Source organism: Apium graveolens, chromosome 5, assembly GCF_009905375.1.
Source record: "Apium graveolens cultivar Ventura chromosome 5, ASM990537v1, whole genome shotgun sequence".
Lineage (NCBI taxonomy): Eukaryota > Viridiplantae > Streptophyta > Magnoliopsida > Apiales > Apiaceae > Apium > Apium graveolens.
Window position 1 is genome coordinate 316,168,734 of NC_133651.1, and position 18,183 is coordinate 316,186,916.

The following is an 18,183-nucleotide window of genomic DNA, read 5'->3' on the forward strand; positions in this document are numbered from 1 at the left end:
ATACAAGTTCCTTTAACTTTTTACGCATATTTTAAGATATATAAATGTCATTGGATTTTTCTATTGTGTGCACATGGGCACATACTAAGAATTAGTGTTTGATGAAGTGTTCACTTAATATTGGGGGATAGCTCATTAATAATGATGGATCCCTGCATACACAAAATTTTCTACCAATAAAATTTTTACAACTCATCAATTACACTTTTTAGCATGTGTCCATGTGCACACAATAGACAAACCAAAAGTCATTAACAAAAAGTTTTTTGGCCGCATTTGAGGTTGCATTTAGTTGCATAAACTCATCAAAATTTGCATTCAGTTGATTTCAGTTGTCAAAAACCGTATATTTGCCAAAAAATTGAAAAATAGTATTTTGCAAATTAAAAAGTATTTTTGTTTTTTTTAAATGACAGCATATTTGCAAAAATATTTTAAGACTTGGATATTTTTTAAAAACACCCAAATTTATTTTCTTGAATTAAATTTAATATACATACTTCTATTTAAAAAAAGAAACTTTAAAAAATAACCGGTGAAGTGATCATTTTTATTAATTTTAAAATACGCGTAAAAAAATTAAAATGACTTGTATTTTTTTCGGTGAACCGAATAATAGATTCCCATATAATTTAGGACACCGAATTAAGACATCCGCGTCTTGTGTCTCGTATGTCAGAAGCTTCTCTTTCATTCTCGCCCCCATGTGATGATATACACTAATACACATACAAATCACACACACATTAATAATTAGCGCTGTTGATTTGTTCTCGCCCTTTACAAGAGATCTAATCTAAAAGGTTATAATCAATTCTCTTCTTCTCATTCTCTCATTTTATTTATTTATTTAAGTTGATTGAGCTGCAGATCTTTGTTGTTTTACATTCTCTTTTTGTGTAATTGTGAAATGTTTGTGTTTGTTTTGTGTTTAGTATCAATTGATTGTATGTAGTGTTGTGGTTGCGTTTTGTTTCGTGTTTTTTCGAGTTCTAATTGGTGGTTGTGGCTTAATTGTGGTCAAATTACTATAGGGTTTTTATGAATTGTAGGAAGAGGGATTAGGGTTTGATGTGAATTTACGTGAATCGAGATATCGAAAGTAAGGAGATAAGCAATGAGCGTAGTTTAGTTAGAAATTATATAAGAATTTCTCGGAAGGAATTAATTTAATGAAGTAGTGTGAGTGAAGAAAAAGCATTTGGGACATTTGTTTTGGTTTAAAGGAGATAATGGTTGTGTTTGATTTACTTAATTGTTGTAAAATGCTAATTCGGAGTAATCTGTTACAGGAAGTGTGATCTGATTCGGAGCTGTAAGGATTTTTAGCGGGATTGGTTTATTTAGTACTGTGTTTAAAGATTTTCGTAGTGGTGAAATTTGGTAAATGGAGAAGGATAGAGCTGTAAATGTAGGTGGAGGGTTACTGCCTCCTTCAGGTAGGTTTTCGCCTTTTCGGCCTTCTGGCAGTGCTCTCAATGTGAAAACTGAGGCAACGGGTTCAAATGTATTGCCTCCATTGCCACCTGATAGTCTTGTAGAAGCGGGTCGTTTGGGTCATGGATTGTCGTCTGATACTAATCATTTCAGCTATGATATAAGCCAAATGCCTGATAACCCACCTAAAAATCGGGGCCATAGACGAGCACACTCGGAAATTCTTACACTACCAGATGACCTTAGCTTTGATAGTGATCTTGGTGTTGTGGGTGCTTTGGATGGACCTTCATTTTCAGATGATACCGAGGAAGATTTGTTTACAATGTATCTTGACATGGATAAGTTTAATACTTCGGCAACATCTTCCTTCCAAGTGGGTGAACAGTCATCTGCATCAGGACAGCCATCGAAAAATGCACCAGCTACGGGACCAGCTGCTCCTTCAACTGAAAATGTGGTTTTTGCCTCTGCTGACAGGCCAAGGATCAGACATCAACATAGCCAGTCTATGGACGGGTCTAGTACAATTAAACAAGAAATGCTCATTTCGGGTACAGAAGACACGTCTTCTATTGAAGCTAAGAAATCAATGTCTGCTGCTAAGCTTGCTGAGCTTGCTCTTGTTGACCCAAAGCGTGCTAAGAGGTATATTTCGGATTGAAAATGATATTTCACCTAATTCTTTATGCTTTTTGTGCCGTAGAGGATTTTTGTATCTTTGCAAACATGTTGCCAACAGTTTATTTTCTTTTTTACAACAAGGTAACTACGAATTGGTAGATCAGTAAAAGGTGGAGTTGGTGCAAGTGCTTTAAACTAAGTGTGAAGAGACAAGAGAGGAGAAATTTCCGACGCATGATGCATTAATATTCAATAAGGAGAAAGTATATGAAAGTCATAAAATTTAAGACAGCTATCGTCTGTGATAATTCTAAATAAATGGTATTCAAACTTAAATTTTAGAGATTGAATCAAGTTTTTAAGAAGGGAATATAGGAATATTTAGAATAAGTAAAACAAAACCTTTATGGGTGGCCTATAGAGAGAAAGTACATGCTGATTATTAAAGTAAAGGAGAGTACAATATTTGGAGGCGCCAAGTGTATAACAGTGTAGAAGGTAAAGTGTTGACAACAGAAGAGGCAAAAGAAAAGATAAAGAGTAAAATAATGGTGAAAATTCTACAACACATTAGATTGGTAGTATGTTGACCTTGCTTTTGCATAATTATCAATGTTTTTTAATTTTTCTTAAAGGAAAGTTTATACAAGAATGAAATATAACAATACCAGCAATTGCGGTTGCATTTTTGGACGGTGATACTTGTAATGAGTTACTGATGGTTGTGGTGGTTGATAAATTGATAATGTAGGAGTGTAGGAAAAAAGACATGAAACCATTTCAGAACTGCAAACAAAACTCTGGAGTTTGAAAGACAAACCTACTCTAGAGTATAGTATTTATAATCACTGTCCGCTAATGTCTTTTAGTAATTATAGCTGTCTTTCAAAAGTAGAGCTAGGCCCAATTAGTGGGCTTGGCTTTGTAATTGAAACACGATTCTTTTGGATAATTGTCTTGGCGGTTAAAATTTTGGGTCTCTTTGAGTGTTTATATTAATAGTAGTTGTCTGAAATCCCCTTCCTGTACATGCCCCTGATCGCGGACGAGGTAATACACATTCCATACCCATCTGAAGAAATAAGTATAATGCCCTAGTGTAGTGTTTTAATAATTTCAGAAAAGGTCAGGTAATGGAGATGGTCTTTAGGCCACGAGTAGTATAAATATATGCGATCCATAGTTATCTTCATAGATGCATGTTTCATTCATGTTAAATAGCATTTAATCATTTAGTTTAAAAACTGATGACAGATTGAATAATACGTAATGCACTATATAGTAATGCACTATTATAGTATAAATAGAATTATATGAATCGTCTTTCTCCAGTTTTAGGGTTTATAATATTCCAGTATTTGGTTATTTAATGGCTCATCTAAGAGAGACCTTCATCCGGTGATATCAGAATTAGAAAACTATCAACCTGCTGTTTAGCGAACACCTTTTCACTAAAATGCTTATTAGTTATGTATAATATTTTCCGATTATATTCCTTACTATGTGGTGTACTCGCAACCTTAAAAATTACTATTATAACTTTGATTATGAGGGGTGAAAAGTATGTTAAAGAAATAGGTAGAGCTTTAAATCAATGAATGGCCCATAAAGAAAGGAAAATAAGAATTAAAAGAGACTAGAAAGAGATAGAAAGAAAGATCAAATGAGAGATGCAATGATGGGTACTAATTACTGTGTGTACTGATCTTTTAATTACTAACCAATCTGCTTTATTTGACCTTGCTACTATGATTTTAGCTGATCTAGTCAGCAAGATTCTATACTTGTCCAAATGTTTTACTTGCCTGAAGAATCAGGTCTTCAGTATTGCTTTGATCACATTATAAATTATGTCTGTCTATAATAGTCCGCTTCTGTGGTTACATCATGACGGATCTTTGTTATTTCTCTCCATGTCTAGACTATAAGTTAGGAAGTGTTTGACACGACACGGTTCTGAGTGTTAGATTTTCATGTTGTTAAAATGTGGTGATCAGTACCCTGTTCTTGTTTTGGACACAGGGACAGTGACACATGTTACACATCACAAGTTTTTAATAAATATGTACATTGGATCCCAAATAAACATGAATATCGTACAAGACATGTTTACAGATTTTTTAAAAAAAACCCTATTATATTGGGTTTCTATTATCAATACCCTCTTTTCCGATTCTATTTTTACCTCTTGTTTTCTTGTTACATCCCCAAGATACTCTCTTACATTCAAATGGTCAACGAGTCCTATTTTCAGTGAAAGGATCTTATGTGTGGTGTCCAAGTGTTCGATACACGTGGGGTTGCCGAAACGAAAATTTCATAGTATTGGAATTGTAGCAGTGGTTGAAGAATGTACCTGATGTCTTATTATGAAATGCTTCTGCTTTGTAGTTTATTCTTTCTAATTTGTTAAGGTCTTCTATATCTATTTGTTTTACCTTTGTTTTGTATGTGTATCTGTCTAGCTTTTATATCACATCTGGCATCCTTGTTTGGTTACGTGTAACTTACGGGGTATAGTTATTGATTGGCATTGAAATAGGATATGGGCAAACAGGCAGTCCGCGGCAAGGTCCAAAGAGAGGAAAATGAGGTACATAGCTGAACTTGAGAGGAAGGTTCAGGCCCTGCAAACTGAGGCAACATCTTTGGCTGCTCAATTGACCCTGTTGCAGGTACTTTCCAAAATTTCTTACTTACATGGAAACTGTGTGCCCCGTGCCTGTGGTACTCATTTGGTAGTATTACCCAAAAGTTAAATAATTTGATCAAGCCTCTGTGGCTCGTTGGTGATTCCAGACCCTGCTTATTTACTTGTTGATAACTTAAGATTAGCATACATTTAGGTATAGTGGGACCCTTGTTTGTTCCTGCAATAATTCTTCTAGGTATGCTTATTATATGTCAGACATACAGATGAAGACATGCTTCTAATTTAAATTATTTTTTCTGTATTTGTTGCCCAGAGAGATACAAATGGTCTGACAGTTGAGAATAGTGAACTAAAACTGCGGCTGCAGACAACGGAACAACAGGTTCACTTGCAAGATGGTAAGAGTCTGATTTCAGATCTGATCGATCTATAAATATTCCAATAATTTCAAACTGCAACCACCAACTAGTATTAATAGTATGTTGTGATTGAAAAAGGTAGAAGCCCAAACTGATTCAAAAAAATTAATCTTGTTACCGGGACAAAAGTTGTTTTTCCTTAATTTAGGTAAAAGGCCGAGTGTGTCCATGGACGTGAATGTAGTTTCTATAAGAATGCAAGGCGGAGTAAACAGATTAGAAGTGAATTTATATCTCATGTTCTTAAATTAGTGATGTTAGTTGCTTGCAATCCTGCCAGTGGTGTGTTCCCCTCTTTTGATCAAAATTTACTATTATTTTAGATCCGTAACTCACTGCGTATTTACAAGGAGTAATGGTCTTTAAAATGATAAATTTTCTTCTGGTTCCCTGACTGATTTCAAATTATTATCTCTTTTATGGTGTTGGATGTGCTGATGTGTAGAGTGCAATAATTTTCTGCATATCGATTTAATTTTGCATAGATAATGCAATAGAACTTTAAAAGTGTTACGTTTTAACCCCTACATAGTCAGAATGTGATGCTATGTTTCTGTTTTTCTATTAACAGCATTGAATGATGCTCTCAAGGAAGAAATCCAGCATCTTAAACTATTAACTGGCCAAAACATTGTAAATGGGGGTCCTATGATGAACTATCCTCCATATGGAGTCAATCAACAATATTACCCTAACAACCAGGCTATGCAATCAATGCTAACTGCTCAGCAGTTTCAACAGCTCCAGCTCCATTCTCAGAAGCAACAGAATCAATTTCAGCAACGGCACCTACTTCAGCAGTTTCAGCAGCAGCAGCAATCACCTCTGCCGCAGCAGCAACAACCTTTACCGCAGCAGCAACGGGAACAACACGTGTCTCAAGGCGGAGACATGAAAATGGAAGGGGCAACATCATCTGGAAACTTGGGAGGGAGTTCTCAAGACATCAGCACGCCTATGTCCAAGGAATAGATAGGCATTAAGGATTAGTTAAGTCATAACATATATTGGTTGCATACTTGCATGACAGTATGGGATTGATAATTTTTTGTTTCGTGATTCATTTTAGATACCATGCATGTTAAGTGTGTGTTCTAGGTAGTCAAAATTTGGGTTAAAAATCAATTTGTTGGTAGTGTAATGTTTACATCCCGAAGTCATCCTGTAGTCTGTTCTGCCCTTCTTGCTATGTCATTAGTTTTATTGACCTTAGGTTTTATGGCCAACTCTAGAGTTATTCCTTGTGTTGATAACATTCATGTAGTTTATCTTTGCCTGTTGTTACTGTGGTTGATACCATTCTTTTATTGTTTGTTTTTTGGGACATTGGCTGAAGCTCTGGAACATACTCTTATTCAAGTTTTTTTATCTAAATTTGTTTTAGTGGAGTTTATGTTCTGCTGAGTATATAATTATGTAAAGTAAGACCTAATTAGCCTGGTTATACGTCCTTTTTTTTACTAATTATTACTTGAATTTCCTAGGAAGCAAGTGTGAGAGAATAGTTTTGCATATATCAAGGGCACAGTATATCAGTATTTGCGAGACTATATGTGTCAAACTGGATACAGGAACCAACACGAAAAACAAAATGTGTTTGTTATTACAAGCACCAATCCTCAAAAGCACATAAATATAAGTACGATTCAAGAAATCGGAAACTCCACTTTATTCAAATCCCTAACAAAAATTCCACGAAACCTAGAAACTGAGACGACAAATAGAGTACTTGATATGAACATGGATTAAAGTGGAAATACAAAAATAAAGCGTGTTTCTTCTTCTTCTTTTATTGAATCGTGCCATTAAGATTTAAGGAGTGCCTGGACTTCAGAATCGGTAGGCAGGGCAGGGATTGCGCCTTTCTTGGTGGTGGTGATTGCTCCACAAGCACATGCGTATTTAAGTACTTCTTTCAACTTTGCTTCATCCTGCAAATCATTCCCATTTATCAAGTACATTGTTACTATACTGAGTGAATTGATGGCAACTGTAATTGCTAAAGAAGAAAGTGATGCTAGTGTTGTGGGGAGAGTTTTGATCTACCTTGAGTATGGAAGCATCCTTGACTAGTTTACACAAGAGAGAACCGATGAACGAGTCTCCAGCGCCTGTTGTATCGATAGTTTTCACGTGGAAACCAGCAATATGCCCGTGAAAAGTCTGCAAACAAGGTGAAGGCATCAGGCCTAATGTATTCATTAAGATTGAATGTTTGGAGCAAACAATACTTTCACTAATGTCAGATTCTACTGTTAGTCTATTAAGAAAGTTAATAAAGATCGATTTTTCCACCCAAAAATCTCCCTCTGAGAACACAAACTTAAAAAAGAAGCTGATTGTTATGGTCACAGACTCATGAATCCCTTATCTTGAGCTAAAATTTACAAGAACTTTGCAGGTAACATCCAATGCATAACCTCACAGAGAAACTTGAAACACGAAAACATTGTTATACTCTGATTCTTGTGGGACTATGCTCGAAAAAACTGACAAGGTAAGCTGAATCAAAGCTTAAAAATAGCCACTTAACAGAACAAATTAGTTGCACAATCGTACCTGTAATTCGGGCCGAGCGAGCCGAGTTTTGAGCCGGGAGTAATTCGAGCCGAGATTAATCGAGTCGAGCTGAGCCGGCTCGTTTAACTAATCGAGCCTAAACCTCTCCCCGGACTTGACTAGTTTAATTTCACGAGTTGAGTCGAGTCGAGCCGAACCAGCTCGTTTAGCTAAACGAGCCCTCGTTTAATTTTACACTTAATCGAGCCTAAACTCTACCCAAACTCGGCTCGAGTAATTAAACGAGCCGGAATTTCTGCCCGAACTCGGCTCGTTTAAATAAACGAGCCGAGTCGCGCCCACTTAAACGAGTTCGAGTCGGGCGAGCTCACTCGAACTCGAATTACAGCCCTACATGAAGCCCTCTCCTTCAAACTAGACACATGGAAAGCTCACATTTTAAGCTGGACTAGACTATTCTAGAATGCACTCTAAACAAACCCTGTTTACAGTTCATATGCTGAAGTTTAAGTACATACCTGAGTATAATAATTGCATCCTTTCTCGCCTAGGGTCACCAGAAGAAGCTTCAAGTTAGGATGGCGCAGGGACAGAGCTGCCTCGTCGCTTACTTCCTTTCCAGTAAGAAACTCAAGCTCGTTGTCGCTGACCTTGATCACATCAGCCTTCTCCCATATGCTCATAATCTTTTCTCGCGCCTCCTTCTCGGATGGCCACAATGGTATCCGAAGATTAGGGTCATATGAGAGTAAAGCACCGGCTTCCTTTGCCACCTCCATTGCCTTCAAATGTGCTGATCTGCATGGCTCCACAATCAAGCTAATAGATCCATAATGAAAAACTTTAGCCTGTGCATTCAACAAAGGCATTCCATTAGACTAACCAGTTCATATTATAACAGAAATCCTTCATTTAGAAAACTTAAGAAGACTACTAATATTAGTATAGTACTCCCTCCGTCCCAATATACGTTTTCTCTTTTAACTTTCGGTACTGTTTACGGTAAACGATTGACTTCTAATTTACGTCTAATCTATAATATCAAACATAGTCATGAGTGATCTCGTTGGATTCGTATTTATCAGTACTTTAATACAGTGAAATTTTTATATTTAATACTAATACGAATTTAAAGATATTAACGATCAAAAGTGTGCATTGACAAACGTGTCCAACACAAAGAGGAAATGTTTTTAGGGACGGATGGAGTAGTATTTATAAAGAAAAAATATATCTTGTAACTAAGAATAAAAAAATTAATACTAATTTTTTATAGTTAGCTTGAGCTTCCGCCTAAGTTGTTTAGTCTGTTCCGTATAATTAAATACGTTTATGATTAAATATTAGATTATATAATTAAAAGTGCGGCAAAATTTGACAATATGATAATAGTAGCATGTTACATGCATGATTCTCAAATATAACAGCATGGTTATGATTCGGCAAAATCAAGAGTTATGATAATAGTAGCATGCTACATGCATGATTTTCGAATACAATATATGTTACGATTCCTAATAATGACAAAATCAGGAGAAAAGTTACGGAATCTGAAATCCGACCGATTTCCGAAAGTAATTTAGATTATACAAATCAGGAGAAAAGTTACGGAATCTATTTATGTAGAATAAACTAATAACAGAATTGGTCTAAAATTTAGGAACAAAAACACGAACAACGTACCGATCTAATAATCTTATGATTCAATTCATCGGCCCTCAACAACATATCGGCACTAGGATTCCGATAAAACATGAACTCCCGTTCTCCATCTGCACGTAACGTAACAAACGCTAACGCAGTCCTCGCACCCTGATCAAACTTGATCCCGTCAACACAAACGCCATTCTCCTTCAATATTCCCGCAAGCATGCGGCCGAACTCATCGTCTCCGAGTTTTCCAACAAACGCGGCTTTTCCACCTAGTTTAGTCACCGCGATCGCTACATTGGCCGGGGCACCCCCAGGAGCCTTAAGAAATCCCGGTGCCTCGGCCAATGAGACGCCCGAGACGGTCGGGACAAAGTCGATCAGCATCTCGCCGAAGCTCACGATCAAATCATTAGTACTCATTGTTAGTGTTTGTACGTTTAGATTTGTGAATATGATATATGAGGAGAAGATGGACGTGGAGTTGTGTACTTGTGTGTTTAAGTAGTACTATAAAGTTTTAACTAAACAAGGTTTTCTATAGGATAATAACTAATTAGAATCGGTAAAGTGTTTTAACTAATCAAGGTTTTCTATTTATGTAGGATAACTAATTAGCATAGGAAAAGTTATCATGGCTTTGAGTTTCGATTACCCTAGAATTAATAATTAATCAATCAAGCATACCGGTACATATTCTAAAACAGTTTCGATTATGGCTTTGATTTTCGATTATTCTAAAATTAATATATACTCTCTCCGTCTCAATTTATCTGTATTATTTGACTTTTGGCGGTCAAATTGACTTAACTTTGACAAAAAAATTTCGCATAGTATAATATCGAAAATAGTTATAAAATTTATATCATTAGAAAGTATGTTTAATCTACTTTTATATGTATATTTTAATTTTTGAAAATAATGAAAGAATGAGTTTTTATTTACGGTCAAATTTGAGTCAATTTGACCATTAAAAGTCAAACAAGACAGATAAATTGGGACAGAGGGAATATAATCTAAGAGAATAAAGTTCTTGAGATTATCTCAGGAGATATGTATGTAGATCAAATTAAAATATTATACACTTTCCTTATTACAAAATTTCTAGTTATTTTATTTCATTAGCACATATATAATTGACCCGTGGAGCTTCCGCCTCATACGGCTCCTCTAGGGATGGAGGTAGGCCAAGTTTCCTGGGATAAACTCGGGAATTTATTCTCATAATCTAAATAGTTTTTTTTAAAAAAATATTCTGGCTTACTAAATTTCGAGATAAGTTAAAATGGAACCCGAGACCTTTTACATATAATATTCTTATATAATCTTGGGGTTATATATAACAAACGAATTATTCTTTTATACTTCGATTTTTCCAATTATTATTGTTTCATATATATAAGGTCTCTCAAATCAAATTGTTATTTTTGTTGCAGGATTGCAGAAATTGTTGACTATAGTATATGATCCAACTAAAGAATGTTTTTCTATCAGCTTAAAATTTCGGGAGAGTTGGTTACTTAACAAATACAGGGGGAAAATATTGATCCGCAAGAATTCCAGAGAGTCATTTATTCGGAACCAAATAGTTACAAATTTTATTCCTAGCTAGGCAAGTCAACTGGTGTGTGACTAATCCGACCTGAGCAATTCTACTCTAACAATGTAATACTAATTGCTGACATTGTAACAACCAGGGCACATTGAACTGATCAAGTGCTGTTTCGGAGTTGTAATCAGCTTCTGCCACCCGCTTGTTTTGATTTTCTCCGTTCTGTTGCTGGAGATCAGCCCCTGGACATCACAGATTGTGGGCAGTGCAGGTATCGCGCCTTTTTTTGTCGTTGTGATGGCTCCACAGGCACACGCAAATTTAAGCGCTTCCTTCAGTTTTGCTTCATTCTGCAGAATTTTAATGAAGTGAGTCGTTTGTTGGCGCAAGCAAATCTTGTTTCTGAGAGGAGTTCTTAGTTCTTACCGTGAGTATGGCATCATCCTTAACTAGTTTACAGAGGAGGGCACCGATGAATGAGTCTCCAGCGCCTGTTGTATCCACAGTATTGACTTGGAAACCTGGAACATTTCCGCGGAATTTCTGCAAACCAGATGCAAATATCAGAAAAAACTTGGATACGTCTGGGATTGCTGTTAAAAATTGATGTGCTTTTAAAAAAAAGTGTTGTTGAAAAAATCAGATGACTAGTTGATAATATTTTTAATTTATACTCCCTCCGTCTCTCCCAATTGTTATCGTTTCTAGGAGACTGTTCGGCACACATTTTAAGATAAATAGAAAGTGTAGTTCTATATATATTTTTTTAAATTTTCTTTTTTCTGAATAAAAATAGAATGTTTGAATTTTTATTCAGAAAAATAATTTTTTTTAAAAAAGTTAAAGAACTATACTTTCTCTTAATCTTAAAATGTGTGGCGGACACTCCCCCAGAAACGATAACAATTGGGAGGGACGGAGGGAGTATAAGTTTAATGTAAAAAATTAAAAAAATAATGTTTTTAATGAGGTTTGATTGCGAAATCATCATCTGCTTCCTACAAAAATTGAAAAACAGCGTTTTCAAAAAGTATGAGGGCCATACTTTTTTTAACAACAGCTTTTACGTCAAAAACATTTTTCCGAAAAACCTTTTCAGTTTTACTAAACAGTTTTTTAGCTGATTTTCAGCGAAAAACCTATGTTGCTGTCTGTAATAGTGTACCTTGGTATACCTATGTTGCTGTCTGTAATAGTGTACCTTGGTATAGTAACTGCATCCTTTCTCGCCAAGAGTGACCAAAAGAAGCTTCAACTTAGGATGCCAGAGAGACAAAGCGGACTCATCACTTACTTCCTTCCCAGTAAGAAACTCAAGCTCGTTATCGCTAACCTTGATCACATCAGCCTTGTCCCATATGCTCATGATCTTCTCACGAGCCTCGTCAGCGGATGGCCACAATGGTAGCCGAAGGTTAGGGTCATACGAGAGTAAGGCACCCGCTTCCTTTGCGACCTCCATTGCCTTCATATGTGCTGATCTACATGGCTCCACAATCAAACTAATGGATCCGTAATGAAAAACTTTAGCCTGCTCAAAAGAGGCCCTTCATTAGACTAACCAATTTATGATCAAGAAAACTATTCACTACATTTATGTAACAAAAACTCGAAAATTATCCAAAATTTTATGAAAAAAATCGGAATTAGTAAAAGATACTACTTTCTCTAAATTTACTATGAAGAACGTAAAACGGTAATATTTCTGTTTAGAGTCCACCATCCATTTGACCCTCTACTCGGAGTTTTTATAGACGGTCAAATCTACGTAGTCTGAAATATATATATATATATATATAATATTCTTTTCGTAACATGTTGAAATTTTAAAGTTCATTTCAGGATTAGTATCAAACGATTAGTGATAAACTTTTACGACTCTACATATGTTGAAAAAATGAAGATAAAAAAGGGTTGCGTGATGCGTGAATTTAAGATAGCATGTACCGATAATTATGACAACAATTATGATCAAGGAAACTATTCACTACATTTATGTAACAAAAATCCGAAAATTATCCAAAATTTTATGAAAAAATCGGAATTAGTAAAAGATGCTAAAGTGGGGATCAGTATCAAATAACTAGTGATTTTAAAGTTAATTTCAGGATTAGTATCAAATGACTAGTGATAAACTTTTACGACTGTACATATGTTGAACAAAATGGAAATAAAAAGGGGTTACGTGATGCGTGGATGCGTGAATTTAAGATAGCATATACCGATAATATGACAACAATTAAAGACGAATAAAATTCAAGAAAAGAACATACGGATCGAATAAGCTTAAGATTTAATTCGTGTTCCGTCAACAACATATCAGCACTCGGATTCCGATAAAACATGAACTCGCGCTCCCCATCAGCCCGCAATGTCACAAACGCTAATGCAGTCCTCGCGCCCTGATCAAACAAGATTCCGTCTACAATAACACCATTCTTCTTCAGTATACCAGCAAGCATGTGCCCGAACTCGTCGTCTCCGAGTTTTCCAACAAACGCCGCATTTCCACCGAGTTTAGAAACTGCGATAGCTACATTTGCAGGTGCACCTCCTGGAGCCTTGAGAAACCCTGGTGCCTTGGCTAATGAGACACCCGAGACGGTGGGAACAAAGTCGATCAGCATTTCCCCGAAGCTCACGATCAGATCACGAGTGCCTCCCATAACTGCGACGAAAGTTGTGTGAATATTGTTAGAGAGAAAGAGTGTGCAGAGAATTATGGAGATATGATGAATGTGGAAGTATAGATAAAGAGAGAGAAGCGGCTGATTAATATGGATAAAGTTAAACTAACATTGAACATAAATAATTAAATTTGGTGTTAAACAAATAATGTCGTATGTGCATTACACAAGTGATAAGGATTTAGGTAGTTATATATTGATGTGAACTTTTTTTAATCCTGAGTTAGTTTTCGCGTATCTTAATTAATTCGGAATGAGTAGTGCTAGGTATACAAAATATTTATACATAATGACATGATATTTGATGCGAGGTTTAATTGGTTTTGTTGATATAAATACAGGAGTCATTCTAATTAAAACACACAACATGACATTACTTACAAAATTTTGACATTATTTTGTACACCAAGCATTTTCCATTCGGAATACTGCTTGTATACTCTTACCCACCGACAATGGCAGCCCACTTACTTTCATGTCTAAAAGGATAAACTTAATTCATTAATGAACTTGTAAATTTGCTTAAAAAGGTAGATTCATTTTTTTATCATGCTTAATAATATTTTAGTGAAAACCAAATCAAGATACGCTACAACATTCATGTACGCAAAATCTTCCTATTATTCCATACATAAAAATGTGCTGATTCTGCGATCAGGGCTTCATCACACTCGTATAAAAACTAATAAGCAATAAAAACTAATGAAAGCTTAGCTTAAATTTCATAGTAACCAACACTTCATACCAACACCTACACATACTCCAAATATAATAAAAAAAGATTCCATAGAAACCCTCTATTCCTCTAAGATAGACAGTTACTAAAAACCCACCAAATAAAAGAACATTAAATAAACATAACCCAAAAGAGAATATTGATTGTAGCAGCATAACTCTTTGCTTGTTTGGAATGAAAGATGAGATCCATAATACCCATCAAGGTCCATAATCCTTGTAACATCAACATTACTTAATGTGCAAAATTCAGGGAACTGAACAAAACCAAATGGTACTGAACTACAGGGGTAACTGCAAAAGATATCACGACAACATGCACTGATATATCTAATCATCCTCCTCGTCATCATCGTCAGCTCCGGCAGCATTATTAAGGGCATTCAAGCGCTCAATCAACTTGTTCTTCCTTTCATCATAAGTAAGTTTCTTCAAGTTGTACCTGAACCATACATTCACATTGTATGGTAAACATAAAACAAGAAAGATAACAGCAATACTAAAAAATAACAATTATCAATAATGCTTTGAACTGCTTGTTAGCTCGCATACCTCTTGTGCTCCTTGGGTTGCTGTTTCTCTGACTTCTTAACTGTTGGATCTGCACGAATTGCTGCATGAACTTTCTTGTAAAGCTCTTCAATATTATCTGCATCAATTCCTTTCTTGGCATATAATGAGAAGTGAGTTTGATACTTCTCTGGCTCATCTTCAATTAGTGTCTGCAAAGAAAATAAAAAATATATATTAACCAACGATAGTGTAAGTACATTAAAATTGACCAGAATGAATGACCCTAACCCTCATGTATGCGGCAACATGGCCACCATAGATATACTTGTGGTGAACCTCAGCATCAAGCTGTTTAGAATCCTTTGAGTAGCCAGCAAACCGTTTTTCACTGTGAGGAATGTCAAGGCCACCATCCAAAGCACCCTACAATTAACAGCTAAATAAGTTCTAGTACATATGCACAAACAAGCACTTACATGCTAACCAATACCATGTTACTTGTGCACCAGACCTACACTTTCTAATTGAGACACAAGTCACACACAAGTTACATGCTGGCATTTAGTACATGTAAGCAAATAGTGATTAGGACTCCTTCGGCCAAGACAATAATATTTCACCACAAAAAACTGGGGTAAAAACAACAAAGTATACACCTAACTGAAACCACTTAAATCAATTTAATACACAACATAACTTGTGAGAGCATCAAGAAAGTTTGTTGTATTTCAGTAGCATTTTCGGAAATTTTAATTAATACCAATGTTCTACGAAAGATAAAAAAGGTACATAGATACAAATATACCGTATCACGAAATGTAATATTACTGTGAAAAAAGACAGAGCATGAGCTAAAATACAATTACAGCTAATGCTTAATTATATTCCATTACATACCTTTAGAGCGCCAAATACACGATTGCCTGTAGTAGTCCTCAAAAGGCCAACATCAAGTAGAGCCCGGAAAGGTCTTCGGCTTTCTGCAGGTTCAACTGAATAATCCTCTCCAGTTGCCTGAAAGATAGATTTAAAAAGAAAGAAGATATTGTAATTTACAGATTAACAGCAGTGAATATTCTTCAGATACTATTAATGAAGAGTAAATGTGTCACCTCAACATTGCCCTCGTACTCATCATCCATTTCAAGCTTTTTCAAAACACGTCGGGCTAAGAGAAGTCCCGTGCAGTAAGCTGATAAATAGTTCAATGGCACATTAATGTCTTAGTTGACAGCGTATAAAAATTAACAGATAGTAGTATTCATTGGCCAGTTCCGCATATATATATATATATATATATAGATATTATATCACCATGCTGAAACTATCATCAAAATTAAGATAGTTCATCTACAAGTACAACTGTATTACTGCTGCATCTCATTACTAAGTGTCAATCTACTGATCTCCCTGCCTCCAGCTGTTGTATTCTATTGTCAGCTATGTGAATCTTATAGAAGTTCTTGACCTGGTACTACGCATAACTACATGCCAATGTCAGTCTACCTCTACTTTACCCGGTACTCAAATATTGTTTCCCTACCTTAAACAAGTTCCCTAGTTTGTTTCCTTCAGTTTGCAAATAATAATTGTTAACGGAAATAAATAATAAACCATAATGAAATTGCTTTTATACCTGCAGCATAATTTGTAAGCCCAACTTCAAGCCCGTATCGAGGAAGCTCGTGTGAATAAGCAGCTGCAAGCACCATATCCCCAGCTATGGTAGCAGAGATGATTTGCGCAGTGATATCCTTGTTGGTCTAGAAGTTCTATTAAGGTTGAACTCATACAATTAAACAAGCTATGCTAACATTTTGAGAGTGATGGAAAAAAAATTATTGTTTGTAATTTGCAAACACATCAACAATCGACAAGACGCAATTAACTGAAAACTTGGATGAAGACAGCATGTAATTGCAACTTACGGGGAAAACAATTGATCATATGACTACAATTCATAAAAACGGCCTTAAGGATACAAATCGCACAACAAAGCGGTACTTGGGAGTGTTGTACTTGTTCTTGTCCTGATTGATCAAGCGAATCCTGGCACGGTAATCAGTTTTTCCCTCTACAAAAACACAGTCCATCAGTAAAAACATTTAAAGATATACCAAAACCTACTTGAACCAAATTTATAAACCAATACAAATAAAACATCTCAACATTTACCTCGCCTTCTCTTAAACTTAACCTGAAACCTCTTGAAGTAAGCCCTCGGTTTGTTAGCTTTCACAAACACCTGAATGACCAATATTAACATAAGCATACTTCAAATCCAGCTAACACTATATATCAGCCAAAACTCTGAACCTAAATTACACGCAATACCGAGAAATGCAACATAACCGGACACATAAACTAATTAACAAAACAGGATACATAAACTAGTTAAGAAAAACTACGCATTACGTATATGTCACAGGCATGCTTCAAATCCAACTAAAAACACTACATATCAACTAAAACTCTAAATTAGGATTACCCGCAATCTCGAGATATGCTATACAACCAGATACATAAACTTAAGATGCACAACTCAGGCATGCTTCAAATTCAGCTAAAAACACTAGATATCAACAAAATCTCCGAATTAAAATTAACCGCAATCTCGAGAAATGCTACATGACCAGATACATAAACAAATTAAGACGTACAAGTGTCACAGGCATACATCAAATCCAGCTAAAAACACTACATATTAACAAAAACTCTAAATTCACACTACACGAAATCTCGAAAAATGCAACAAATCTAACAATCACAAATTTTAGCACTGGAAATAAAAAAAAACATAAAATTGAATTTTTACAATTAAATGTGTAGATACAATTGAAAAATGTATACATATCAGATGAATTAACAGAAACAAATGAGAAATTTGAAGAGAGAGAGGGAGAGAGAGAGGGGGAGAGAGGGGGAGAGAGAGGGAGAGAGAGAGAGAGAGAGAGAGATCACCATTGTTGCCAAGTTAGGGTTGAGACTAGAGAGAGGCGGCGAAGCTAGGGTTTTAGCGAAGGTGATGTGTGTGAATTTATGCCTGCTGAATTGGGCCTTTGTAAAGAGAAGATCTAATGGGCTGTTTCTGCTTACAGTCAACCGGCCCAGACATTAAACTCAGCGACCGTTTAGAAAATCTTACTATAAGTAACTTATGACTTAAAATGAACAAGAGACTTATAAGTGATAAGTAAATAGATACTTATAAGTTAAATAAGTATTTGGTTAAATGTCATAATATTTTTTACTTAACTGAGCTAAAATAAATAAATTTTAAATATAATTATCTTAATTCGTAAATTTTAAATAAGAAAGACATATAAAAACATAAATTTTAAAACAAAAAATAATAAAAAAGCGAAAAATCAAAATAAGTTGAGAAAAAGTACG

General features: G+C 35.5%; 4 protein-coding genes across 5 annotated transcripts; 1 reads left to right on the forward strand and 3 right to left on the reverse strand.

Moving 5' to 3' along the window:
* Window positions 1–651: 651 nt before the first annotated feature.
* Window positions 652–6,521, forward strand: LOC141659546 (putative transcription factor PosF21). Its single transcript, XM_074466465.1, has 5 exons — window positions 652–803; window positions 1,293–2,085; window positions 4,604–4,736; window positions 5,028–5,112; window positions 5,705–6,521. The coding sequence occupies exons 2-5, from the start codon at window positions 1,388–1,390 to the stop codon at window positions 6,103–6,105; spliced, it is 1,317 nt and encodes a 438-aa protein (XP_074322566.1). The 5' UTR covers window positions 652–803; window positions 1,293–1,387; the 3' UTR covers window positions 6,106–6,521.
* Window positions 6,522–6,680: 159 nt separating this feature from the next.
* Window positions 6,681–9,832, reverse strand: LOC141659547 (fructokinase-2-like). The gene is made up of 4 exons (XM_074466466.1): window positions 9,337–9,832; window positions 8,172–8,501; window positions 7,180–7,296; window positions 6,681–7,064 (listed from the first exon to the last, which is right to left on the reverse strand). Exons 1-4 carry the CDS (start codon window positions 9,724–9,726, stop codon window positions 6,939–6,941), a joined length of 963 nt encoding a protein of 320 aa, XP_074322567.1. The 5' UTR covers window positions 9,727–9,832; the 3' UTR covers window positions 6,681–6,938.
* Window positions 9,833–10,754: 922 nt separating this feature from the next.
* Window positions 10,755–13,637, reverse strand: LOC141723323 (fructokinase-2-like). 2 transcript variants are annotated; one of them, XM_074525117.1, is made up of 4 exons: window positions 13,129–13,637; window positions 12,021–12,386; window positions 11,282–11,398; window positions 10,755–11,205 (listed from the first exon to the last, which is right to left on the reverse strand). In XM_074525117.1, the coding sequence occupies exons 1-4, from the start codon at window positions 13,519–13,521 to the stop codon at window positions 10,975–10,977; spliced, it is 1,107 nt and encodes a 368-aa protein (XP_074381218.1). In that variant the 5' UTR covers window positions 13,522–13,637; the 3' UTR covers window positions 10,755–10,974. The 2 variants fall into 2 exon arrangements, with proteins under 2 accessions (XP_074381218.1, XP_074381219.1); XM_074525118.1 differs by having other exon boundaries at window positions 10,758–11,205; window positions 12,057–12,386; window positions 13,129–13,631.
* Window positions 13,638–14,379: 742 nt separating this feature from the next.
* Window positions 14,380–17,887, reverse strand: LOC141659548 (large ribosomal subunit protein uL18-like). The gene is made up of 9 exons (XM_074466467.1): window positions 17,752–17,887; window positions 16,966–17,035; window positions 16,773–16,864; window positions 16,427–16,553; window positions 15,903–15,982; window positions 15,688–15,804; window positions 15,079–15,213; window positions 14,830–14,999; window positions 14,380–14,719 (listed from the first exon to the last, which is right to left on the reverse strand). The coding sequence occupies exons 1-9, from the start codon at window positions 17,752–17,754 to the stop codon at window positions 14,608–14,610; spliced, it is 906 nt and encodes a 301-aa protein (XP_074322568.1). The 5' UTR covers window positions 17,755–17,887; the 3' UTR covers window positions 14,380–14,607.
* Between the last annotated feature and the right edge of the window lie 296 nt (window positions 17,888–18,183).